Source organism: Montipora capricornis, chromosome 4 (assembly GCF_036669925.1).
Source record: "Montipora capricornis isolate CH-2021 chromosome 4, ASM3666992v2, whole genome shotgun sequence".
Taxonomy (NCBI): domain Eukaryota; kingdom Metazoa; phylum Cnidaria; class Anthozoa; order Scleractinia; family Acroporidae; genus Montipora; species Montipora capricornis.
Window position 1 is genome coordinate 55,312,010 of NC_090886.1, and position 24,951 is coordinate 55,336,960.

The 24,951-nt window shown below is 40.3% G+C and overlaps 3 protein-coding genes and 2 non-coding genes across 6 annotated transcripts in view; 1 reads left to right on the forward strand and 4 right to left on the reverse strand.

The window, feature by feature from the left end:
• LOC138047568 (helicase domino-like) overlaps positions 1 to 12,655 on the reverse strand; it is a 39,936-nt gene extending 27,281 nt beyond the window's left edge. For both annotated transcript variants that reach the window (XM_068894475.1, XM_068894474.1), the window contains exons 1-17: positions 12,508 to 12,655; positions 10,460 to 12,355; positions 10,214 to 10,354; positions 9,906 to 10,101; positions 8,973 to 9,219; positions 8,461 to 8,553; positions 7,890 to 8,038; positions 7,148 to 7,252; positions 7,004 to 7,071; positions 6,823 to 6,915; positions 6,401 to 6,715; positions 6,208 to 6,318; positions 5,054 to 5,305; positions 2,775 to 2,911; positions 2,350 to 2,416; positions 1,275 to 2,237; positions 924 to 1,019 (exon numbers count right to left, since the gene is read on the reverse strand). In XM_068894475.1, coding sequence (XP_068750576.1) covers positions 924 to 1,019; positions 1,275 to 2,237; positions 2,350 to 2,416; positions 2,775 to 2,911; positions 5,054 to 5,305; positions 6,208 to 6,318; positions 6,401 to 6,715; positions 6,823 to 6,915; positions 7,004 to 7,071; positions 7,148 to 7,252; positions 7,890 to 8,038; positions 8,461 to 8,553; positions 8,973 to 9,219; positions 9,906 to 10,101; positions 10,214 to 10,354; positions 10,460 to 12,286 — 4,860 coding nt within the window. In that variant the 5' untranslated portion in view covers positions 12,287 to 12,355; positions 12,508 to 12,655. The remainder of the gene's footprint in view (positions 1 to 923; positions 1,020 to 1,274; positions 2,238 to 2,349; positions 2,417 to 2,774; positions 2,912 to 5,053; positions 5,306 to 6,207; positions 6,319 to 6,400; positions 6,716 to 6,822; positions 6,916 to 7,003; positions 7,072 to 7,147; positions 7,253 to 7,889; positions 8,039 to 8,460; positions 8,554 to 8,972; positions 9,220 to 9,905; positions 10,102 to 10,213; positions 10,355 to 10,459; positions 12,356 to 12,507) is intronic.
• Positions 764 to 834, reverse strand: LOC138047925 (small nucleolar RNA SNORD18). Its single transcript, XR_011132172.1, has one exon. It is a non-coding gene; the product is annotated as a small nucleolar RNA SNORD18 (small nucleolar RNA).
• On the reverse strand, positions 1,105 to 1,175 carry LOC138047926 (small nucleolar RNA SNORD18). Its single transcript, XR_011132173.1, has one exon. It is a non-coding gene; the product is annotated as a small nucleolar RNA SNORD18 (small nucleolar RNA).
• Positions 12,656 to 12,920: 265 nt separating the features above from the next.
• The window catches only part of LOC138047569 (DNA repair and recombination protein RAD54B-like), a 30,220-nt gene continuing 18,189 nt past the window's right edge, over positions 12,921 to 24,951 (forward strand). Inside the window, exons 1-9 of the mRNA XM_068894476.1 lie at positions 12,921 to 13,182; positions 14,915 to 15,131; positions 16,676 to 16,724; positions 16,854 to 16,875; positions 17,591 to 17,612; positions 17,713 to 17,767; positions 18,134 to 18,221; positions 20,115 to 20,241; positions 24,371 to 24,501. Of these exons, the coding sequence (XP_068750577.1) occupies positions 13,030 to 13,182; positions 14,915 to 15,131; positions 16,676 to 16,724; positions 16,854 to 16,875; positions 17,591 to 17,612; positions 17,713 to 17,767; positions 18,134 to 18,221; positions 20,115 to 20,241; positions 24,371 to 24,501 (864 nt within the window). The 5' untranslated portion in view covers positions 12,921 to 13,029. The remainder of the gene's footprint in view (positions 13,183 to 14,914; positions 15,132 to 16,675; positions 16,725 to 16,853; positions 16,876 to 17,590; positions 17,613 to 17,712; positions 17,768 to 18,133; positions 18,222 to 20,114; positions 20,242 to 24,370; positions 24,502 to 24,951) is intronic.
• LOC138047575 (uncharacterized) lies at positions 21,612 to 22,608 on the reverse strand. Its single transcript, XM_068894484.1, has one exon. It carries the CDS (start codon positions 22,508 to 22,510, stop codon positions 21,794 to 21,796), a length of 717 nt encoding a protein of 238 aa, XP_068750585.1. The 5' UTR covers positions 22,511 to 22,608; the 3' UTR covers positions 21,612 to 21,793.

Here is a 24,951-nt window from a genome sequence, read left to right on the forward strand (position 1 = left end):
AACATGGCATCCATTTGTTTTATATAAGAATTAAACTTTATTCGCATAAAAGCTGATGTTGACGTCAATAGTGCATCTGTCCTCTAATTACGGTGGCCCACAACTGTCACGGCAAAATAAAATTCAGAGCAAGAAAATAAAATTCAGAACAACAAATTGAAATTACTCCCGGCAAACTACAAACATTCACGGAAAAAACAAAGACAGTCGACACTATCCAGAATTCGTCATAACAAGAGCAAATTGCTCACGGCAAAAGCTAAAACGGTGGTCAGCGGTTTTTGGTGGATAATACTGAAAGATGGTTATCAAAATGGGAGAACTTACCTTTTCCACAACTAGAGCAGAAATTGTCGCTTTCCTTGAGGCTAAATCCGCATTCTGAGCAAAACGTGATGACTTCAAGACAGAAAGAAACGTTTTGGAAGAAAGCGCGAAAACGTCCAGGAGGACGTGTAGATCGTGTCGTATTACACCACGTACTTGGACGACCGCTGACCAAAAACCGCTGACCACCACTTTGGCTTTTGCCGTGAGCGATTTGCTTTTCCCATGAGGAATTCTGAATAGTGTCGACTGTGTTTGTTTTTGTCATGAATGTTAGTGGTTTGCCGGAAAAAATTTGAATTTGTTGTTGTGAATTTTATTTTGCCGTGACAGTTGTGGGCCACCATATCTAGTAGATCATAGGCAAGAACCAATCAAAATGTGAGAATAAATTGGATTATTATAGAGAAAGTAATGTCATCAGTGGTTGTGCTGTCAGCTCAGAACTTCAAATGTTCTCACAGATATTCAAAAACACGGACCTGAAGTTAAACTCATCACATGCTGACAAAATGGCAACAGTTTGATTGCCATGCACAGCCAGCCCTCAAGGTAAGTCTTTGCTTACAATCTAACAATATTGTTTAACCACATACCAAATAGAAAGGTGAATCTTTGCCAACATGTGACACACATGGAGCAGGGAGTGAAACTTTGCTGTCCAAAGCAATTCTTTTATCCACGAGACTCTCCTATAAATTGGAAAGGACTATATTAAAATTTCAAAAAGCAACAAAGAAAAACTCTTGAAAATAGTGCCATCATTAGTTGTGCTGTCAGCTCAGAACTTCAAATGTTCTCACAGATGTTCAAAAACACGGACCTGAAGTTAAACTCATCACATGCTGACCAAAAGAACAGTACAGATTTTCATGCACAGAGGCAGCCTTTAATTTCGATACCGCAAGTCTTTGCCTACTATCTACCAGTATTGTTTAACCACATACCAAATAGAATGGTGAATCTTTGCTGACATGTGACATGGATGGAGCAGGGAGTGAAGATTTGTTGTCCAAAGCAATTCTCTTATTGGGCGACACAGACACAGATTTTGTCTCTGGATAAGAAAGTCTACTTGTAGTACTGCTATCTTGTACAGCTTGTGGTCGTGACTGAGAAACTGGAAAGTTTGCATTACCAGACACAAATGTTCGTGATTCCGCTGTAGAGCTGCTGACAACAGGAGATGACCACGATGGATGTGATGGTAAAGGTTGACGCTGGGCATCAAACCCAGCCCCATGTCCTGGATATGGTGGAGGTGGTGCCCTTCCAAATCCAGCCATGAGCAACCTTGATGCTGAGAAACTACCAGCACTTCCAGCGCTGTGACGAGTGGAATAGCCATGCTGACCTTCTGGCATGGCAGGCTGCAGTCTACTGGTAGCTGATCCTACGTAACTAGGACGAGGATAGCCCATCACTTCAGGAGACAACCCATGGGGCACACTGTGGGATAAATTTGCTGGTGGGTAGGCTGTTGGTATCCTATGATGTGGATGAGCAGGGTAAGGAGGAGGAGGAACGGACGGCATATGCTGATCAGCTTGATGAACACTATTAGAGACGTCTGCCCTAACACCTGTATATGATGTGAGAGGATGCCCAGACATTGAAATTCTTCTTAGTTTCACTGGAGGAACCAAACGTCTGGTTGGTTCTGGGTACGAGTCAATTTCAACGATCATCTGTGAAGGCGTTTGAAGTGACTGAGTGCGATAAGCTGTATAGCTTGTAACTGTCCTCTCAATGTCAGATATACACAAGTTCAGGTAGCCAAAATTCACTTGCTTCAGCGGATTGTAATCCATAGCTTTCAGCACTAATGAAGCAGTGTAAAACACAATGCCTTCCATGTGGAATGGTGAAACTGTTGGTCTGGGCTCAAACAGATCTGGATGATTACACACCTGAACAGAAATATAATTATAATACCAGTTATATAAAATTGGCAGTAATCAGCATTGCTAAATGCACAATAGACATGTAGGAGTTGAAGGGATTAAGGGATGACAGAGATACCTTACGAAGTTGCATGAGAATGTTGATCACACTGAGAAAATGACCAGATTCCAAGGTTTCTTTTGTCCTAAATCAAAAGAGACGCATTAACTGTCAACAGCCAAAAGAAGCAGTGCAAACAATTCTTGCAAATGCAAGAAGTTGGGTAACCTAACGGTCGCCCAGGGTGCCTTACTTGCGAGCGCGGGCGACCAAATTTCTGAACGAGTAGCCTGAATGGGCGCCTAACTTATCACAAGGTGATTCATCCTTGTAGTTAATTTAAAATGACTCGGGCTACTAATTTTTTAATGTTGGAAGGCCGAGGGGCTCACAAAAAAGTTCCTTAGGCAGCAGCCTTGGGTAACCATAGCAAAAAAGAAGCCTACATAACAATGCCACTTTTAAAGTAAAGAGAAAGCTTTCTTTACAAGTGTAATACTTACTTAGCTTTTGACATAAAGTCATCATAAAGATAACGCTGCCTTTTTGATAGACGACACCGGACCAAGTGTTCATATTTCTTTGGCATCTGGGTTTCAACCTCCTGCTTAAGCCTCCTCAAAAGAAAAGGGCGTAGAACCTGCAAAAATAACAAAATTATGTTATCATAAACAGTATCACAACAGAAGCATACATGTGAACTGGTTTAAGGTATCAACTCAAGGTGTTGCTCTAACAAAAAATTAGGAGGCCCTTCACACTCGCAACTATGGCAGCTCAGGTTATCAGCTCTTGTGTTCTGGGGTAAAATGGGAAGAATTGGCAAAAATTGTCCTTCATACAGTCTTGAATTTGGCCTTGTGCACGGTATTGGTGTTCCAGGCTGTTACAAAATACCTACCACTAAACTAAGCGCTTGATTTTAAGATTACCTTACTGTAATAATCTGAAAACAGAAATAGAAAGTAAATTTCATGTGCATTTAGCTGGTAAAAAGAAAGCTTGAAAATATCTTTCTGTTTTCAATTAAGAACAAAATAAAAACCCGCATTTGAAATCAGTGAGAAAAACAGCAGTGAATGCAATTGAGATGTTTGTGTAAATATTTTCTTTCTGTCACGATATCGCCCAAGAACCTTAAAAATTTAGGTGCACATTAGTTGGACAATACCCTTGGAAACATTCATCCACAGACTGAGTATTTTTAGAGTAATAGTGGTAGAACTAGCATTACGCTACTAGTTTTTGCACTAATTTTTAAACATCACGCCAAAAATAAATTTCTCGTTTTGCTTAGCGTTCAAATGGTTTGATATATGGTTTGGTTCGTTTGGTTCATTTCGTGTTTTGTACAGCACTTGGTTTCCTTCATTTTAATTGTTCCTCTAAAATATTTCTTTTGTACATAACCCAAAATAAACGTTAAAATTCCACTTTTTGAAAAGCTGTGAAAAGTGCGCAAACAAAACAGTTACCTCATTCTCCTTCACTGAACAAAGTTAGGTTGCCTAGCATGTGACAATTTTTACTCAGTATGTGACCAATTCTCTCACGCAAAGTACAAACTTTGAAAGGCTCGAAACCTTTGAAACGCTTTAAACCTTTTCTTTCCATCCTTTCAAATGATAGCTGCCATGAACCAAACGAACGATAGAAAGTATGAAACGATACAAACAATGTTAAAAGTGTGATGTTTTGGGTCAAAATGCAAAGCACCCGATGAAAAAATTTTCCGATTCCACCAACTTTTCAGACAAACACTTTGTAACATAGAAATAACAGCAAAAAGTCTGCTATTGTCAGTAACGAACGTTTGACAACCAATAACGTGTGCAAGGTCATTATTGAAATAGGACTGTGGGTAGGTTACTATGGGCATATTTGCTAGTGAACCCACTTCAGGTGTTCGAGTGGGGTTAGGGTACAGTGGAACAGTAGCACCTCAATGGGGCACACAATATGACTTTCTTTCAGGGCACAAGTATGTCTTCTTAAAAAGGCTGCCTTGAAAGTCATACTGTCACCAAATCCTCTACCACTCTAGTACAATCTTGTGCTCGTCTGAAGAATTTTAAGTTCCCAGGGTGTCAGTGCATGACCTGTAAGTAATTTTTATCTATTTTCTTTACTTTTCAATAGTTTCTTAAAAAATTAATTTATTAATATTATGACATTTGTATATGCATACTTCATTCTTTATCTTGTTTTATATTCTACTAGGATTTTCAAGCGTTTTTAACATGAGCCTCTGGCTCGGAAGATTGTGCTTTCAATTCTTATTTCTTCGACATTTAATTGTTATCATTCTAATATCGCACACTGAATCTTACAGCACAGCACAGGCATTACCGCACAGGAACACGGTAGATAACTTGCCAATCACACTTGAAACACTGTTACTCTCGACAGGTTCCACTGAATGCCTGAAATACTCTTACATACAGTGGGTTTTAAAAGAGTTCTTAATCTTGGCCACGTGAGATTACTACATAGTAAACATTCCTATGCAATATTGGATTGTGGCCACTAGAATGGTGCACGACTCAACACAAGAAGAGAAGACAACCAGAGCTTCGGATAAATTTGAGAAGTTGAATGCCCACAGAAAATCTGAGTTCAATACCAGTGAGTCTCACATATCTGTCAATTGTCAGGTCAGAGGCCTACCTCTATTGGAGGTTTTACCCAAGACATCTCCCTTTTCTGAAACACTGAAATATCCATCTGGAAGAGAGCACTGTAATCATTTTCAGTGGGTCTTAATCCTAGCTCTAAGGCTTACTTTATGAAGTCTCTTTATGAGTCCTTCATTGTATTCCCTGCTTCCTTCAATCATACCAGATAAGGGATTTGAAAACCATTCTTTGAAGTCTTTATGTGATTGAAAGACATGAGGCATTAAGAAGTGCATCAAAGACCACAACTCCATCAAGCTGTTCTGCAGAGGAGTTCCCGTAAGAAGCAATCTGCAGTGACTATTAAAGTTCAGTAGGTACTGCCATCTCTGAGACTTGAAATTCTTGATGTTTTGAGCCTGTAATGAAAAAATGCATTTTATGACAGTAACTGTTTTTTTTACTAATTTTATGCAAACTAGTCCATCATTTGACTAATGAATTTAGAGATAGCTTCTTCCCCCTTTGAGTTACCTTACACAAGCACCTTGGTTATGAAGAATGCATTTACCACACTGATAAATTAACAAGAGTAAGGTGGGAAAAATTCAATAATTACTAAGGTCAGGTTAAACTCATCTCCAATAGACGAGCTTGGGGAAGGTGCCTTGGGGAAGGTGCCTTGGGTTAGGTGGAGCAACGTGTGATGCAAGCCAAGTGTGCAGGTATCCATGGCAACCCTGAGAGTGGCAACCACCCGGCACCGTCACACTGATAAATCATTGGAAATACTTACCAACCCTATGTACTTCCCAAAGGTCAAACGAAGACAAGAAAGGGTGGGGGAAGTGGGAGCAAAAAGGCACTGAACAATGGCAAGCAAGGCAAGCAAACAGCGACCAAAAACTTAGATGGAATGCAACACAAACCCTCACGCATGGCAGCCGTAAACCGCCGCTGACTGCATTGGCTTAACTTAGCCTAAATTACATTCAGTCACATTTAAACTTGAGACATGAGACAATGCATGCCGAGGGCCTCTCACTCTGAGGCCGATGTGATGGCAGGAGCAGTTGAACAATACAATTCTGAACTTGACAGGGTGCCAATTTTGCTGGGCATGAGATTCCATATCTCTTAGGTAACCTGACAGATGGGTTTGATGCAAGGGTACCAACAGCTATTGTGGTTAACTGGGTTCCCATGGATCCAGCCTGTTTACAAGCTGTATCATCTTCCTTAAGGGCTCCAATGTCCATACTAATCTATTCTTCAGGACTTTCAAATGAATTGAATAATATCTCTGGTGAGTCCTAGTTACCTCATCAAGAATAAAATACTTCCATTTCTTTCTTCTAAATGCTTGGTGGTCTTGAATAACAAGCTTGTATGAAGTGATACAAACATGGAATGCATTTGGTTTGGTCCAGCCCTGTTCAAAGAGATGCAGTTGCAATAAGTGAGTTACCAAATCACCATATCTTTCTTCCCACCATGTAACAATCACAACTGACCTGTCTCTTTGCCTTTCTTTCCTTTTGACTGCCATAGTAAGTCAAGATTTTGAACCCCGGACACCATTTCTTGAACTCCAAGTCCCAATTTAGCATCACAGATGTAGGCACCACAACTAGGTGAGGGCCCCACACACCCTTTTCACAAGCAAGGTGTGCCAGGAGTGATATTGTCTGGATTGTTTTACCCAACCCCATCTCATCTGCAAGGATGCCATTCAGGTGTTTCTCATGCATTGTAACCAACCAGTCAAGTCCAATCAGCTGATATTCTCGCAGGGTTCCACGTAGAAGGAATGGTACTTTGGTCTTGATCTGAACAACAACAATTAATGCTTTTCACAACAAAGTACTTTTTCCCCAATAAACCACAGCAACTAAATTTTAAAATTTGAAATTAGACAAAGTGGTGTGATACTTACATCAGTAGTTTCCAAAGTAAACCCACGCGGCTGTAAGCTCTGAGCTGTTGCAGCTGCGTCTGTGAGTTCTTGGTCTGGGTCTGAATCTGCACTCTGTGAAATAATTTTAAAACAATTAACCCTTAGTAACAACTAAGAAAAATGAACTTCTAACACAGAGGTACGGAGGAAGCAAACAAACCTGTGATTCATTAGCATTTCTCTGATCTGCTTGTGCAAGATATTCCAATCCTTCCTCATCACTGATCTCTGAGAACCAGAAGATGCATTAATTAAGCACCACAAAATGGACTCTTAATACAAACACAACACTGACACCTTCTACCTTCTTCTGAAGATTCTTGAGAGCTCTCTCCATCACTTTGCAAATCTGTGGACTCGTTTTCAGCAGCAGCATACATCTTCATCAGTTCTTCAATTGGCATCTCCCCTAGAAACAAGCAGAGTGATAAGTGCCAAGAAACACGCTGTCAACCAAAATTGCCTTAGCAATGAAGATGACAAGAGTGTGTTATTTTTTTAATGATTAAGACAAAATACATTTAATGTATTTAACCTTTGACACCCAAACCGGCCAGACAGTATTTTACTCTGTCTAACGCCGACGATTTTACTCGTCAATGGGGAACCCCGGAGTCAATGGGTTAAGGTGTTGTTCCTGAGAGCAACCATTGATTTGCCAGATATTTCATGTTAATAGCTTTCTTAATAGCTCCTTCGTCTGGGCTGTGTAATGGGAGCAGTGCTGGCGCAGTGGCGAGACCACTCACCAACAAGGCTGGGTTCAATTACGAGACTCAAGTGTCATTTGTGGGTTGAGTTTGTTGGTTCTCTACTCTGCTCTGAGAGGTTTTTCACTGGGTACTCCAGTTTTCCCCTCTCCTCAAAAAAACCAATGGATGATTTCAATGTCCAGTGTCCCAAATTATAGCACCAGCACTAGAAGACTTGGCACTTAAATAAAGTTCATCATTATTTTTATTTAAAACACCTTGGAAGTCCTTCAGTAACTTACACATGGCCACTAAAAACAGCAAAAACAGGGATTAAAATATTCTTCTGTATACCTTCTTTCTGAAGGTTGTCTATCTCATTTTTGTGGTCAGTGTCTTCCTCCATCCTCTCTTCCTCATCTAGAGTCTGTTCATCATCATCCTCTGTTCCTGCTGTAACTACAAACTCTTCATCAGCTTCCATTGTCTCAACCTTTGCCTTCCTGAAAGGTAAACAGCAGCTCAAAATAGCAAAAAGCCCTGCCATTTTGCTTGTCACGAGAACTAACTGGAAACATAGTTCAAACACTGCATCCCTGAATAGAAATTGGTGCATTCAAGCCTGAATTTTTCAGGCTTCATTTCACTGAGCACTGCTTAAGTAAACTGCAAGGATCATTTCAAGACTTAACATCCCTTTATAAAAATGCCTTTTCCATAATCATTCTTTACTTTTAGCCTGATTTATTCATTCGATGTATTTTATCCACTTCTACTTGTAGGTTACTTAAGTATTAGCTAGCCACACACAACCCCTGAAGCATGTAATACTTTTATTCTCATAGTGTTTAAATAAAAGGATCTTACTTTACTTTCATTGGACAGCATGCTTTCCTGTTTAAAATTTGGACAAGCCTTCACCTACCTTTCCTGTGCAGACTTCTGCCATTCCTTGGTAACCTGGTCTTCATCATTGCCCTCAATATCAACTTCAATGTCACTGTCATCACTTTCTTTGCTGAAAAAAACAATGTTCCATGCAGATACAGAGCACAAGTTATAAGAACAAAGTAACAATTATTCTTTGTAACATCCCACAGTGGAAAATAACACCATAGTCTGGATAAAAAATTGTGACAAATAACACTACTGTAAACAGCAAGTCTATAATTGAAGCTCTTCAAATAATTATTTTGTAGCTGCCAACAGGTACCACTGACGTGTGATAGGCAAAAGTCAAAAGGTTTTACAAGAGCCCATTCGATCTGGCCAGGCAATGCAAAGCCCTAACATTTATAAAGAATTCTTAGGAGATAGGTCGCAGTTACTGGCCACTGAACTCTTGTGACTTAAATTAAAAATCTAGAGTGTCAGAGGATACCTTGAGTGAACTCAGAACGAAATCAAAAGAGTAATCACCCACAAACCAGTTCCTACCTAGATGCTTCACTTTCTTCATCATATGATGACTCATCATCACTTCCTTCTGATCCACTTTGCTCACTCCTGTCTTCCAGAATCTCAGGTGGCAAGTTCTCTAAAAGTTCTTCCAGAGGAATTTCACTTTCTTGACGTAGCATCTCTAACTCTTTCTCTCTGGACATTGTTTCTCCCTGTGCTTCTTCAGCATCTATGGTCTCTTCATCATCAAGTTCCTCAGCAAGCTCAAACTCGCCATCACCACCTTAAATATCGACCAGCTCATACAATTATAACTTAACCCATTGACACCTAAACCGGCCATAGCCGGCCGCGTGCGATGACCCCTGAATTACCTAAACAAGCCGTAACCAGCCGAACAAAATGGCGTCTTGATCAGAGTTGATCTTAGACCTCTACCCAGTCTCCCTTAGGAAATCTAAATTTTTTGTTGTTATGGAGATTTAGTAGGATAATTGACCAATCATTTGTCGCCTTGTGAGCATGTTTTGACAGCTGATAAGAGACCCCACAAGGGCTGGCTTTTTGCCCTTTTGCCCTTTTGCCCTTTTGATCGCGCGATCAAATTACGCGAAGACAACAGCCAATGCGCCAGATAACGCATCAAACGATGGGGATATTCATGCTAGGGATCTAAGGGATCTTTTATGAATCACTTTTTAGCAATATTTTTACATATCTGGTAGTTCACTGTTTCTTCTTCAAGGTGAACTTAATTCTAGAACTCAGTATCTTGTGTACATTTACTGCGCATATGGTTTATTTTTAACGCTCGCTTTCCAATGCAAAACCTCGAATATTTTCCAAGTTATCTTGCACACACACACAACAGCGCATGCAAATTAGTCCATGGGTTAAATTTCTTTTGTTTGTCAACCTAATAACAAAGCAAACGAGAGTAGTTAGAGTTTTCCCCGTGTCACTACGTACCTTCTGCTCTAGAGGACGCAGGTGATGAGGGTCCAGTAGAAACTGCAGAAGCAGGACCACTAGATGGTGGCACAGCAAGGCTCTCAGCTAACCATGATGAATACTTCTCAGTTTGATCCACAATGAAATTTAACTGCAAGTCAAGAGCTTTTTTCCTGTTCTCTTCCAACCTACTTTGAACTTTGTACTGCACGACCTTAAAACAAAAAAATATATATTGAGCAACAGTCCCCATTAACATTTATTACAATTCACACTTGAGAGTTCCATGAGCGGATTTAATATTTTAACAAAAAAGAATCAATAACCTTCTCAACAGAAGACCAGAACTGCTTGATTTCCTTGGCAATGCTTGCAGCAATTTTCTTCAAGCGAACTGACTCCTCCTTTTCTGCTTTTACTTCCTTGCTTTTTTGCTCTTGATGGTACTTTAAAACAGCTCTGGATATCTGCAAAATGAGAAAGGCCTCTGTAGAGTACCTGACTGCCAAAGTGCAATTTGAAAAATCACATTTTAAGACTGCATTGGTTTTGCATAAATCAAAACTTCATACCTTCTTACAAATTCCTCTTTTCCATCTTCTCTCCTGTGCAAAGTCAGTTGCTAACCAATGCATCTCCTCCAGGAGATAGTCCCAATGTGCTTTGCACCTGTTTGTCTCTTGGACTTTAGGAAGGCGAGTCAAAGACCAGAGGCCTTCCTTACGCAATTCTGCAACTCTCTTCAACACCTCAGCTTCCTTCTTAGCTTCAACTGCAATACCTTCCTGAGAGCTAAATGAGTGTTCAAGTACTGATGTCAAGGATTGCCCTCGTGTGTTTAATGGCTGTCTTGCTCCCAGGGGGGCCACAGTAGGTCCATTTGCGATTGTTTGGTTTTGCACTCCTGAGTGAATTACAGTGCCACTGGAAACAACATGGTTATTCTGAACAGGAAGAAGGACCGCAGAATCACCCTCAAAATGATTATTCCCTTGGCTAGGTTGTATGTTTAATTCTAAAGGAGGATTTGGTAAAGACACTGATCTGACCAATGGAGGAGCTGTGTTAACCACACTTGATCTTGGAACAGGTTGGTGTCCAGTAAATGGAGAAACATTTGGTGCAATTCCGTCAGAAATTTGTGATTGATAACTGGGGTTTGTATTAAAGTTGCCAGGAACTGTCTTTCGAGGATCAAGACCAGCTTGTTCATAAACCTGCCTCTGCAATGCCGCATAGTTTACAGCTGTAGAGTTATTTCCATCACCCTGTTGAGGCCAAATGAAACCTTGAGAAAACCTTGAAGATGGCGAGCCAGTGATTGTTGAAAGAGTAGGATTTGCACCAGAGGTATCATCTAAACGATTTGAGTTAAGAAACGTCATGAACTGTGGAGTAGTCCTTTTTTTCCAAATCAGAAAATCCATCATGTTACCTCCAGTCTGAAGAAAATAAAATTCTTGCAGCTTCTCCCGATAATTAGCCTTTAAGGTTTCCAGTTCACTATTATAACATCCTATCACAAGCTGACGCAATTTTGCTATTTCTGACAAATTAGATGGCAATCCAGAAGATCTGTCTCCTCTGTTTGCTACTCCATGGCTTCTGCCCATGCTTATACCACCATGTGGATTCAAAGAACTTGCAGCAGGTTGATTACGTCCAGGTGACGGCTGATTTGGAAACAAAGTTGGACTTTGTAACGGAGGAGTCCTTTGTGGTGGGTTGTATCCGTGATGATGTATGGTGCCACCCGGGGAAGGCCCTCCACCGCTATAAACAAACTGTTGTTCCCTAGGGTTTGAAAAAGATTCAGATGAATAATGGTGTTGAAAGTTCGAGTCTGCAGGGCTTAACTGAGATGAATCTGGAATTCCAGGATAAAATTCTGGAGTTTTAAGGCCAGAGCCTCTTGGACTAACTGAGCCAGGTCCACAAGATAGTGTGTAAGTCACACTGCTTGGTGTTGCACATGAAGGCGTACAAGGTGGAGCAGTGGGAGAAGGTGCTGGCGATATGTGCATAGGTGAAGACGTCTGATAATGTGATGGTGAAAGGACTGCATGAGGAAATGGTGATCGTGGAGACATTTCCCCTGTGGTCCCCACAGGTTGACTGAAACTCCTCTGAAAGCCATGGTGGGGGTAATTCAAACTTCTATGAGGGCTGACAGGCTGAACGGACCGAGTTGGACTTGGAGAAGTACTGACACCATGAGATCCCAGGTATTGGAACGAGCTTTGAGAGTATGGCGAAGTAGGTATACTCTCGACGTCCAAAGGCCTGGCTATTTTAATATCACTACTATGATGTCTTTCAAAGTCATGAGATGGCGTCCTTCGAACTCTTCTGCGGGGAGTTTCATCGTGATATTGCGACGATTCGCTTGTTCGTCGCATCACCTCGACTCCGTGAAGTGGTTGTTGGACATAATATTTCTATCTTTTGACGAAGACGTGAAAAGCATCCTGCAAAAGGGAATACACTTTCTGTCAACTTTATTCAAGGAAGAGCATGCGCGACTTTGCCGCCATCTTGTTTCTTTCAAGCGTACAACACCGTTGACTGAATCCAGAAAATTAGTAAGTTAAATCAAGCCATCCACTCGAAATTTACTCACAGATTTATCCATTGAAAAATGTTCAATATTTTGCTGTATTTTCTAAGGCGTACTTCGCACTCTGATGCATCAAAAGTTCCACAATTCGCCTTCACAAGCCCAACCGAAAATCCACCTCCACAAGAGATTTGATATGCGCTGCACCACCAACCATCCAGAGAGCATGATGGGACAGTCTTCATCATAAAGGAGGCGTGGTGCCCCAGCATAAAAAGGGATGATGAAACGTGGCAAGGCCAGGGCGATGAAAAGTTGTTGCAGAAACTCTTTATGACTTTAAACAACTAGTTTTCCTTAAGAGCTGTAAACGATTATCAGAATGCTCTTGGAGTCCTGTTAACTGAAAAAAATGTAAAAACCAAATAGACATGAGCGTCCATTGGCAGCGACCCACGGTCTCTACACCAAGACGAGGCTACACTCGCTTGGAAATGGCGCGAAACAGCTCAAAATTGAACACGGTTCTTGTAATAATGTGATTGTAGATAAATAAATATTTTCAACGGTTTATCTAGAAACACAATGAGACGTTCTGCTGCTCCTTCGGTCAGAGCTGCGAAAAAACTGAAGTTACAGACTGCTTACCTTGCTGAAAATAATGCCAATGCTATTGAGAATTCGAAAAAAATTGCTTCAACCGCGCTTGAAACTTTGCAGCTTGCTGGTCGAGCACAGGTGAGATCATTTTCAAAACAATATTAAATTATTGTTCTGAACGAAAAAGAATTTTTTTCCGGTTGTACATGGTCGAGAATCGTTATTTCAGTGGAACAATTCGTTGTAATCTTTATTAATCCAGTCGCAAGGTATTGCATTTTTTGCCATCTTGCGTTGTAATATAGCTTACTTTCACCGGCATATAAGACCTAAGTTAATTTGCTACTTAAAAAAGAAGAGAGGTTTGTTATGTTGCTTACCATATCCGGGGGCACGTTTTGCACACAGCGCATAGATTCCAAGTCCCCAGATTGGATTGGGAATCTCCCCATTTAATGTGCCTCGTGCCGTCTAAACAATAAATTTCTTAGATTTACAGGGATTTTCACTGTTTATAGGCAGTTAATGGGGTGAAATCTCTTATGATTTTCAAGTTTGCAAACAACTGAGCAAAAGAAGGCATCATTTCCAAATGCCAATCAACCTTTGATTTCAGGACAGGACTTTTGGTCCTACCGGTATTTCTTTTTGTAGCACTGCACAAATTACATGTTTTCCTGCAAGTTAGTCGTTTTAAAACTACTTATGCCTTAATTTAACACCAATACACCCATCACTTCTAAGGTGGCTCAAACCAGTTTCAATACTTGAAAGAAACGTTCTTATTAGGGCCGATTTACACGGTACGACTTTGTCGCATGCGACAATGGCTTACGACAGGCCCACGACATGATTTACGATTGTTGTGTACGTCAGAAAAAATGTCGCAGCATTTTAAAACATGTTTTAAAACGCTGCGACAATCGTAAGTCATGTCGTAGGCCTGTCGTGAGCTTGTGGCATGCGACAAAATCGTATCGTGTAAATCGGCCCTTAGTGGCCGTCGACAGTGACATTAGGGCCGATTTACACAGTACGATTTTGTCGCATGCGACAACGGCTTACGACAGGCCCACGACATGATTTACGATTGTTGTGTACGTCTGCAAAAATGTCGTAGCATTTTAAAACATGTTTTAAAACGCTGCGACAATCGTAAAGTCATGTCGTAAGCCTGTCATAAGCTTGTCGCATGCGACAAAATCTGATCGTGTAAATCGGCCCTTAGAAGGATTGACACTACAACACTTCATCACACAACAGCAATGTTATGGTACCATATCAAACACCAATTATTGCTGAAAAAGATTCGGTCATTTTTGTGAAGAAAAACTTACCAATTTGGCAAACAGGAAAGCCTGCAAAAACACCCCATATTTTGGCTTCAGCTGCTCATATCTCAAAAACGCACTGGGTGACCCCCCCCTTTTTAATTCTGAAATGTAATAATCAGCATACCAGAATGAAACTTTCTGCAAAGTAAAAAAAATCTGTGGAGCAGATTCAGACCAACCTTAAATAATTGAAAATTGAAGGTAGCTCTGAATCTGCTCCACAGATTTTTTTCATCTTGGCCTCCTGATCACTTTTGTACAAGAAAAAATTAAGGTCACAAAGTTCGTTTTTCAGATATGAGCAAGTAAAGCCAAACTATAGGGTGTTTTTGCAAAACTTTCCTGTTGCCATGGTAACTTGTTACGTCTCAAAAATGACTGCATCTTGTTCAGCATTAATTGATGTTTCACATGGTACCATAACGTCGCTGTTACATGATGAAGTGTTGTAGTGTGAATCCTTCTAATAACAAGGTCTCTTGATAGTGTTGAAACTGGTTTGAGCCACCTTAAGCAGATACAACTTTATATTTCAGGAGAACATTTCAGGGCCTCATGAAGCCAGTAGTAAATGCGACAATGGGAACAAATTTGATATTAGTGTAAGAGTTGAGCCTCTTACAACTGAAAGACAAGTACTGCCAATAGAGAAGTCATCAAATCCTTCTGGTTGCACTTCTCTACCTAAACATAACAACAAACTGCCTTTCAAGTCTCCCTTTTGCTCCATGTCAAAGGAAAAAAATTCTTCTGGTGAGCTTTATAAAATTATATACTGTGATGCATGTACTTTTAGAGATGATGATATTAATAATGACAATAATAATGAACTTTATTTAAGGGTCAAGTGTATTTAGTGCTAGGCTCCTTGCTTATTTGTGGTCCAGTGCTAAATACACTTGACCCTTACTGGCTGCACTGTACAGAAATCAAATCAAATCAACTCTTATCAAGTTGTAGGTTGTTTCTTGCAGAGAGGGGAAAACTGGAGTATCCAGAAAAAAAAACCTCTTAGAGCAGAGCAGAGAACCAAGAAACTCAACCCAAATGTGACTCTAAGTGTGGGAATCGAACCCGGTCCACGCTGGTGGAACACAAGTGCTATCACCACTGCACCATTCATGCTCCCGAGAGGGACCGTATCCCCTTTGTATCAATCTCAATACTTGTAGCTTATACAGTTTTCAGGCATTTTTTTGAAGTGAAATTTTGTTTACTGATCTTATCCCTGTTCTTCCTAAGAGTGCTACTGATAGATTTTTTCTCTGACTCAGACATCACACTACCAACCACTTGTCTGTGGGAAACTCCTTCGGGGCAAAAGGGTTCACGAACATAACATGATACGTTTATTCAAGATGTTGTGAAATATGGGGCGGGGTGGGAAGAAGCTTGAAAATTTTCGTTATTTCATGATTCCAGTAGAAGAGAACATTTAGTGTGCCAGGGCAGTGGTGTCTCCCATATTTTTACACTAATCATCTCTAATGGAGAAAAGATACTTAGCAATGTAAGTGTGGTTGTGCGAAAACAGCTCACTTCCGGTTGCCATCCGCGTCTCAAAAATGCGCGTGCTTAAGCTCCCTACTATTTCATTGAAAAAATCCACTTCTTCTGGTCAACAAATCGATTATTCCATTCTTTCTCCTTACTCTCCCCCCCCCCCCCCCCTTTAAATAAAATGAAATAAAATCAGATACAAAATACATCTTGAAAATGAAATACAAGAGGTTGTCCCTATGACCTTTTCCTTGTTACATGCATAGAGAGTCAAGCTACACTAAATGAAATGATCATATATATATATAGGGGAGCAGGGATGGTGCAGTGGTGAGAACACTCGCCTCCCACCATTGTGACCCAATGCCATAAGTGGGGTTGAGTTTGTGTTGGTTCTCTACTCTGCTCCGAGGGTTTTTCTCCGGGTCCTGAGGTTTTCCCCCTTCAGAAAAAACCAACATACAGCTGATTCCAGGGAACTGTAAGCTGTGCTCCAAGGTCACATGTGGACTCTATAGCGGCAGCAAGAGGCACCATAATATGCTTTCGGTTTGACTTTGTTGAGCTGCGTCATTGCTGTAATTGCGACGGCAATTAGCTTGACAATTATTTATTATCATTGTTATTATTATTATTATTATTATTATTATTATTATATATGTATGTACAGTCAAGGCCTACACAAGATAAATACTATGCTGTGATGCTATAGGCATATACTTGCATACAATGTGTTATGTACCTGGGAGGCTGAGTTTTACTAGAGTCACTCTTGTTGAAACATTGGTTTCTTTTAGGAACCCATGATGAAAAAGAAAATGTATCTTGCTATTTTAATGTTGTTTGGTAAGTTTAATGTAACAATCCAAATGGATAGATTTTTGTTCTTTGAGGTGAATTACTATTTTTTCATTATTTGAATGTCATCTTATACAAATTATATGGTAGTTTTAATTCTTTGTTTTCTTATTTTAGGGGGAAAATTTCAAAGAAAAAAGTATGATTGATTTGCTTGTTTCTCCTTAAATTACAATAATAATTAGGAAATATCATTTTGTACTTTTTGAGCTAGTAAAAAGCTGCACCTTATTCTTATATTACTGGTAACACATGTACATGTAAGTTATGGTTTTGGGAAATTGTTACAGTCAAGTAAGTCTATACTAGCTAACCTCCTTTCATGATCAACCCTCAACAAACAACCAGTTTCCGAAACCACAAGCAATTTTTACACGGTCACTGCTGTTATTGCAACCCTGTTGTAAATGACAGTGACCATCTAACTTCAGAAAAAAAAACTTGCCTTTGAGTGGTGTAAGCGGCATAGAGTGTTCCGTCAATCGTTGTCTGTATCCACATTCTCTTAATTTGTAGTCAATCATTCAGAAACATGGTATATATATGAGATTGTCAATCAAATAGAGACTAACCATTGCATTTGGAGAATTTAAACATATTTTAGTCCCTTTTTCACAAAATTATCAAAACTGCTGAAAATTTGTTTGTATCTACTGAGTTATAAATCAACCACTACAGGGAGATTAAAATGCTGACATTTCAAATGTTAGCCCTTTTTCAACACTCCCAACTCAGCATATTACAAACAAAATTCTATTCTTCACTTACCTACCAATGCAGCACCACAATACATACCATAATATTGTAGATGATTAAAGGTGCAACTGTTTTTTCTTCTTCTTTTTTGTTTCCAGCATAAGAAGTGGGAAGGAGATGGTGAGTGATGCAAACTTTTAATGTGACATGTTGAGTCACTGATCACCTTGTTAATTTGTTGTATTGATGTCAATTTTTTCTCTTCTTTCTTTGCCATCAGGCATTCTTATCACAAAGGGACGTGTAGCATATTTAAAAGATGTGGAGGGGAAAGAGTAAGTTGAATTTTGTTTCATCAGTTTATACTTCTTCTCTTCAGTGATCTGACAGTACCAGCTAGCAAGATTTTTTTAGTTATTGTAATGAAAATAATATGCATATTGAAACTCCAATTAAGTATTTAGCTTTGTATAGTGCTGCAGTTTGCTTTATGAATTTGTTGTCATGCTATAATTTGCGAGTGACTGCTCTTAGGCGTGAAATACAACAAGGATGGACTTCTGTCCTCACAAATTAAGTAGCCGACTTCACAAAATCTAGATATAATTGCTAGTATTAAACACAGCTTGACCCATTCAGAGTTGTTGTTGGCACTTTGCCTCTTAAGCTCATCTTGAATAAATATGTTGGACAAATTTTAGAATTGCTAAGAGCAGTGGTTATAAATCATCTGAGCTGGAATCTCTTCAGGAAGGCAACACACTATGCATTGGTGGAAAAGAAATTGAGGTAAGAGTTGTATTCATCATCATCATTATCATCGATCATCGCAATCTTACTACTACCAGTACTGCTGCTGCTGCTGATTTGCTGCTACTACTACTACTACTACTTCTACTACTACTTGACCCACTACTGGACAAATTTATTATTATTATTATTATTATTAATTGTTATTGGCTTTCTTTGAGCAGAACAAACTGGTTTTCAAATCCTGCAGGTGTAAACACTGCTTCACCTTGGTCCCAGACCGTGGCACTTAAAGACTAAGTGTCATCTAGAGGATAAGGGTGGTCCCAATAACTGGAGAGGCCTGCATTCCTCCCAACACACCTGGAATCCCAAGATCTTTCAAAAAACCCTCCAACCAACCAGACACCGCACCCAAACACCCAATCACCAGCGGCACAATTTTTGTCAACACCTGATTCATAGAATAGTTGGTGATTTTGTCATCCTCTTTAGTCACCATGTTCCTATCCCAAGGCACTGAGAAATCAACAAACATCCACTCCTGAGCCGTTCAATCCACCGCAGTAATGTCTGGATGATATGACACTCCTATCCCACCAGGTTTCCATATTCCCATCCTCAGATACCCTCAACCCATCCGGAACCTCCTTTAATTAATGCCACACATCAGCACACTTCACACCATACTTCCTTCCGACAAAGCTCTCAGTACATCCTCAAAACCATCCAATCATGCTTCCTCCAGTACTCCCTCTGTGCCAAACTGACCCCACCTCCTTGCCACATATTCTACACTTTGGATCGACATCCTCCTTTTCAATTGTGGCCCCAAAAAAGCTTGTTTGCAAAGCCTGCTCCTGAGAAGAAAAACATACCCCGCCATATGCATGCATGCATGCATGCTCTTCCCCAAACGCCCAACTCTAGGCCAGTGCCAAGACATCGCCACCAGTTTCACCCTCCTCAAATACTTTTGCTTGACCTTCTCCCTCATTTCCTTGTGTATAATATCTGCACGCTCCAACACACCCAAGTACTTATACCCACCCATTCTTGTCAACTTCACCTATCACCTGACCATCCAGCAACACAATTGCAAATAAGCCTGGGGGGGGACTCCCATATGGAACAGACGAGGATGCTCGTCGGAAATTTTGAATTTAACCCCTAAAGGAGACCATCTGGGCGTGACTCAAGCTTTTTGTGACCCCTAAAGGAGACTAATCTGGGCGTGGCTTAAGGAAATTTTGACCCCTAAAAACAAGTTAAAAAGAAAATTTGACGTCTGTTTCTCTTCACGTAATTCTGTGTTTCTTCGCGGAACCCCGTAATGAGACCTTGGCGGCTTAAAATATTGGCGCTTTGCCCGGAACACCCTAAGCGAGACCAAAATCCAAAATTTACACCCCTAAGCGAGACGACGAGCATCCCCGTCTGTTTCATATGGGAGTCCCCCCCCGGGCAAATAAGGAGTGGAGACAAGAATTATCCCTGGAATATTCTGTTTTATCCCCACTTCAGCCAGTACTTCCACATTTGATGTCAACAAAGTTTTTCAATTGCTTAATATATAATAATAACAGTAATAATAGAGCGAGTTTCAATCGAGTGTCATAAAACCAAAACCAAAGTAATTACTTTGGCCAATCAAAAAGGACAGAGACAACACAGTAAACCAATCAAAACTCAAAGTAATTACATGTAGCCGATACAAAGCACAGGAAAATGTGCGGAAGCCACAATTGGTTGAAAAAGTGGCGCGAGAACTTTGAACCAATCACAGAGTGAAGTAATGCAAAACCAGACTAATTCGCTAATTACATTCGACACTCAATTGAAAACTGCTCTAATAATATTATTATTACTATTGCTGTTGTTGTCTGTTCAATCTCTTTTAGGATATTTATGATCAAAAATGCTCTTCTTCAGGTGATGGGTTGTATCTGTCGTGAGGATTATCTGAGTGGAAAGTGCTTTCAACAACCAGACATCTCAACAACAACAACAACAACACTAACATTAAAGCCAGTCCCCAAGTCACTTTACAAACCAAAAGGTGTGTACTTTAGTCCCAGCCAAATAGGCCTTTTGGAGCAAACGATCACATGGTACAAAATCCGCCATGCTGGAGGGCCAGCTCATTATTATTCCCCCACTGGGACATTAAAACAAAGGCAAGTCAAGCTTGACTGGTTCAGGTCTCTTTGTTTTAATGTCCCAGTAGGGGAATAATAATGAGCTTGCCCTCCCAGCATGGCGGATTTTGTACCATGTGATTGTTTGATGCAAAAGCCCTATTTCCTTACTTACTTACTTACTTATTTACTGTCTTTGATCAACATGAGTTCACTTGTGTCCACAAATTCATGTAATTAGATGCAGAAATTTCGATATCCAACACAAGTGTCCCTTTAAATGCCCACCTTCAACCGACAGGCTTTTCGAGCATTTGTTTTTTTATGGAAATTTGCATTGCTCATCGCAGCGACTGGTCAGTGTAAAACGCAGACTGCAGACCAGGGGTAAAATGCAGACTGAGGTTATAACATAACTGTTGAAAAAGCCCAAACCCCTTAGAAATGCTAACCTTAGGCCTAATTAGGCCTAAAACAATATTTAGGCTTAACTGTTAGCATTTCTAATGGGTTTGGGCTTTTTCAACAGTTAAATTATAACCTCAGTCTGCATTTTACCCCCGGTCTGCAGTCTGCAGTCTGCATTTTCCACTGACCGATTCCGAGACATGAGGGAAAAAGAGCAAGGGGACACCTCGTGACGCTTATTGAAACCTGCCTGCATCTTATTTCTTTTACGGTATTTCTGGACATACATGAGGACTGAAGTGCAAAGTGGGGTTCATTTTTGCATTCAGAGGTAGGGAAAGCGAAACACAATAAATAATTAAGGTAACAGTTCTTTTCAATCCTAGGTAGGCAAAGAGGGCAACAGGTAAGCGAAACCGAGATGTTTTCAGTTTTCCAAAATGCAAATCCCTGTTAGTCATGAAATGAGGCCTTTTTAATGACTGTCCAGCTTGAACTTTTTCACTATGGCCACGCCCATTTCAGACAACGTAGTGCTTATTATGAAAGAGCCGTGTGTCTGTAAGAACTTGCAAATGTGAATTGTAACGCTAACCACAAAACAACACTTTGTAAGAAGCCAGCCCGCATTTCAAAGTTTTGACTTTGATGTAAAGAGACTGTTGTCAGAATGTCTAAACAGGGAACTTCATGATTCAGAGAGGCTGAAGCAAGAATTTTTTTTTTTTGAGACGTTTACTTTCCGAAAGACCATTTGTCTGCACCAAAGTGTTACAGATGGGTTAATACCGTATGATACTTAAAAAGAATTATAGGAAGCCCCGATAAGAATCAAAGTAAATCTGTTAAATCTGTAACCTAAAACAAGTGTCACACGGGATGACCTTTAGTGTCATTCATTTATTTATCCTAGTAGAACTATGTGCCAGGCTCTCGAAGACGTAGAAATTTAAAAAAAAAATTCTCCTAAAGCTATAAAATTATGAATTTGCAACAACGGTGTTTTCCATTTATTTTCTGTTCAAACACTGATTCAGTATTTGTTCTGCTAAAACCGTTTAGTGTTCAGTACAGTCGCATACTTTTTAGCGTCTCGTCCAAGCTTGTCGTCTGAAGTATTTCTTCCAAATCTTTTTGATTTTTTTGGTCCACTTGTTTCCTCTTCGCGATCCACTCATCCTTCGCGGCGAATCCACGATCGATCATCAACAGCTGTAGCCAATCATAATCTGACAAAGCCTTAATCGACGCTCCATTTTCAACTAACTTCCTCAGACCAATCGCATTTTCTTCTGCAACCTGGTCCACGTGAACGTGAATATTGTGAAGATGCGCGAAACGAATCGACACGCAAACTCCTTGGTTTTGCGAGAGCCACTTGCACACATCTCTGGCACAAGTACCAGACGGTGAGAAGTTACTCATGAGTTGCAATTCCTTCAAAGCAAACAGCGGGTTTTCCTCGAGGTCTTCTATGGCTTTCTTGTAAGCGTGGTTCGTTGCGGAGCTCTTGTAAACTTTCTTAGACAGAATCTTGCCGTCTCTTCCTCTGGCAATGGCCAGTAAGAAACATTGGTTGGGCCAAAACCCGCCGGGGACGCCAGACTTCAAAATGGCTGTCAAGTCAAATTCGTCTGGAGTCGGACTGTGCGGTGCAGTTTTGGAATTAGCCATAGTGAAAGTGAAGCTGTCGTTACTTGCTTTGCAAACTTCCGGTGTTGTCAACTCTTGTCCTGTTTGTCTTGTCATTAGCGTGTCAACATAATACTCACATTTCATCATCAAATCAATAGTTCATACAGGTGTTTTATCTCAAATTTCCTCCCAAAGCAGGGTTCTATCTAGGATTTATCGTTTGGGGGAGAAGTCCCGAGTGGCCGAAGGCCACGAACTTCCTAGGGGGGTCCGGGGGCATGCTCCCCAGGAAATTTTTTGAAATGAATATGCGCTGAGATGCAATCTGGTGCATTTTGAGACAACTTTGAGAAATGTTACAGTAGCATTTTATTTTATTTTTTAGTCGTGATCACGTTCTGACAATGTTAAACTGACCTCCGATATTTGCTAACGTGAACAGAAGAGTTACCCGACACGTCTAATTCCACAAATATTTATACATACTCGTTGACTTGTTAGTACGTCAATAAAATAAATAAACTCAACAACGGCACTTTCCCATTTCTTACCGATGCTCGTAACTACTGCAAAATTCTAGATAACTGTAAACCTGTAAATAAAAACTGACCGCGGTAGATGCGACTGTTAACTGACAATGCGTCTAATCGAGTGTGAAAAATACTGGAAAACAAATCATGGCAATTGATCTTTGGAAAATTTCCCTGATCAATTCAGGATCTAAATGTACTTTCCTTCTTTAAAAAGTTGAATTGAAATTGAATTGAATTACAAAGCCAGTTTGCGCTTCTTTACACTTTTGTAATGATCAACCACTGACTCCAGGACGTAATCTGACAGCTGGTCAGGACCTTCGATGCAAATGCGCATAGTGTGTTTAAGTGCATCCGCACCGAGCCTACTGCGGAGCCTTGTTTTAATTAGCTTCATGGCGCTGAAGGAACGCTCAACAGTAGCTGTTGTCACCGGTAATACATTTGCAATCGCAGCTACCTTTGCCAAGTTCATGTGCACTGATCTCGTTGCGTCTGGATGATTTTTCCGGTATAGTTACTTATATACTGTAATGATAACAATATTTTTTTGGGGGGGGTAATTAGGCCTAAGGTTAGCTTTAATAAATGTTTTAGGGTTGTTTTTTGTACCCTGCCGTCGTCACCCCGTGTTTTCCCAAGATCCGATTGTTTTTCAAGGAAACCAACAGCAAAATGATGGTGAAGTTTGATGGCTTAAAGGCTCTTTGTTTTTAAAGATACACAGGGAATGATTATTGTGGCATCCAAAAAATATCGGGGCTTTCTAGAAAAGAGCTACAGATCCGTATTGAACAGACCTGACACTTCGTCAGAGATGAAAACATTGTTCGGTCGTTGTCAAGAGTATCATCGGGCATCTCGTCAAAAAATCCAGTTGTTTCATCTTCCTTTTAATGGTTGTCGTAAGGCTCGCGATTTTCAGCGAGGAAAATGCCAAGTGCCGGAAAATACGCATTTTATGTGATGCAAAAAAATTAGTAAAGGTGTTTCGAGCGCAATTTGGAATAAATAAGCACGAGTAAATTTTTTCAAAGACTTGTAGTCTTTGAAAGAATTTACAAGTGCTTCTTTATTCCAGATTGCAAGAGAAAAATCATGTGATTACTTATTAATAAGGTACATGAAAAAATTCGAGATGATTAAGCAGAAGCAGCGCACATGTATCACGAAATCACAGGAAAATTGCACCATGCATTGCGCCATCCAGGGCTCGCATTTGATTGGCTATCAACACGACATTTTCCTTTATTGCACTATTTCACTTTTCTGCACTCTGTTTGGGATTAATTGACGTGCTCTCAGCCAATCAACGCGCTGAAATGTTTTCGTGTATATTATTAGGAGAAAAACTGAAGTGTATCTACCACCCTCTCCACCCTCTAGAATACCAGCATACGTTGTTATCACTAGTCACTAAAAACTCATTTAGACGTCTTTTTGACTTACTGATTGTGACTTTATGTGTATGCAGTGTTACCAAAGCCATTCGTGTCTAAGGTGAAAAGAGATGTGACTGTGGATACACGGAAACCGGTCTTAGCACGTCATGACGTCAACGCTTCTAGAGCCCTGGTCCTCCCTCGACCCAGTGCCTCTCACCAGGTAAACGCTCTTCCAAAGTCGTGGTTGGAAGGAAGTTCTTGACTTTTTTAAGTCACTTTCTGCTTTGTTAAGCTCCAGAATGCGGTCTCTCTTTGTTTACTGCCTCTTTAGAACTACTTCAGACTGTTTACTCTTCAGTGAGTGGGGCTATGGATCGTTTTTACTCGTTTAACCTGTGACATTGTTCACTCAGATAAAATGAAATGTTTACATAGGAGTTTAATTCAACTCCCCAAGGACTGGCGAGATACACCAACATTTTTGCCGTGACGACACGTGCTAACGTTCTATCCTACAATCAAGCGAAGAAACAAGGCTGTTTCATTTTTCCAGGATATCCGGTTCTACCAGTTCAAAGGCTGTAATAGGCTAGTTTCGAATTGTGCAGCAACAAAAGAACAGAGTCTAGATTCAGTGGAATAATTTGCGTTCTATTTGTACAAAGGAAAA

Bases quoted from the DNA above. Each gene is read 5' to 3' on its own strand.
- LOC138047575 (XM_068894484.1), bottom strand. From the start codon at position 22,510: ATGATGAAATGTGAGTATTATGTTGACACGCTAATGACAAGACAAACA.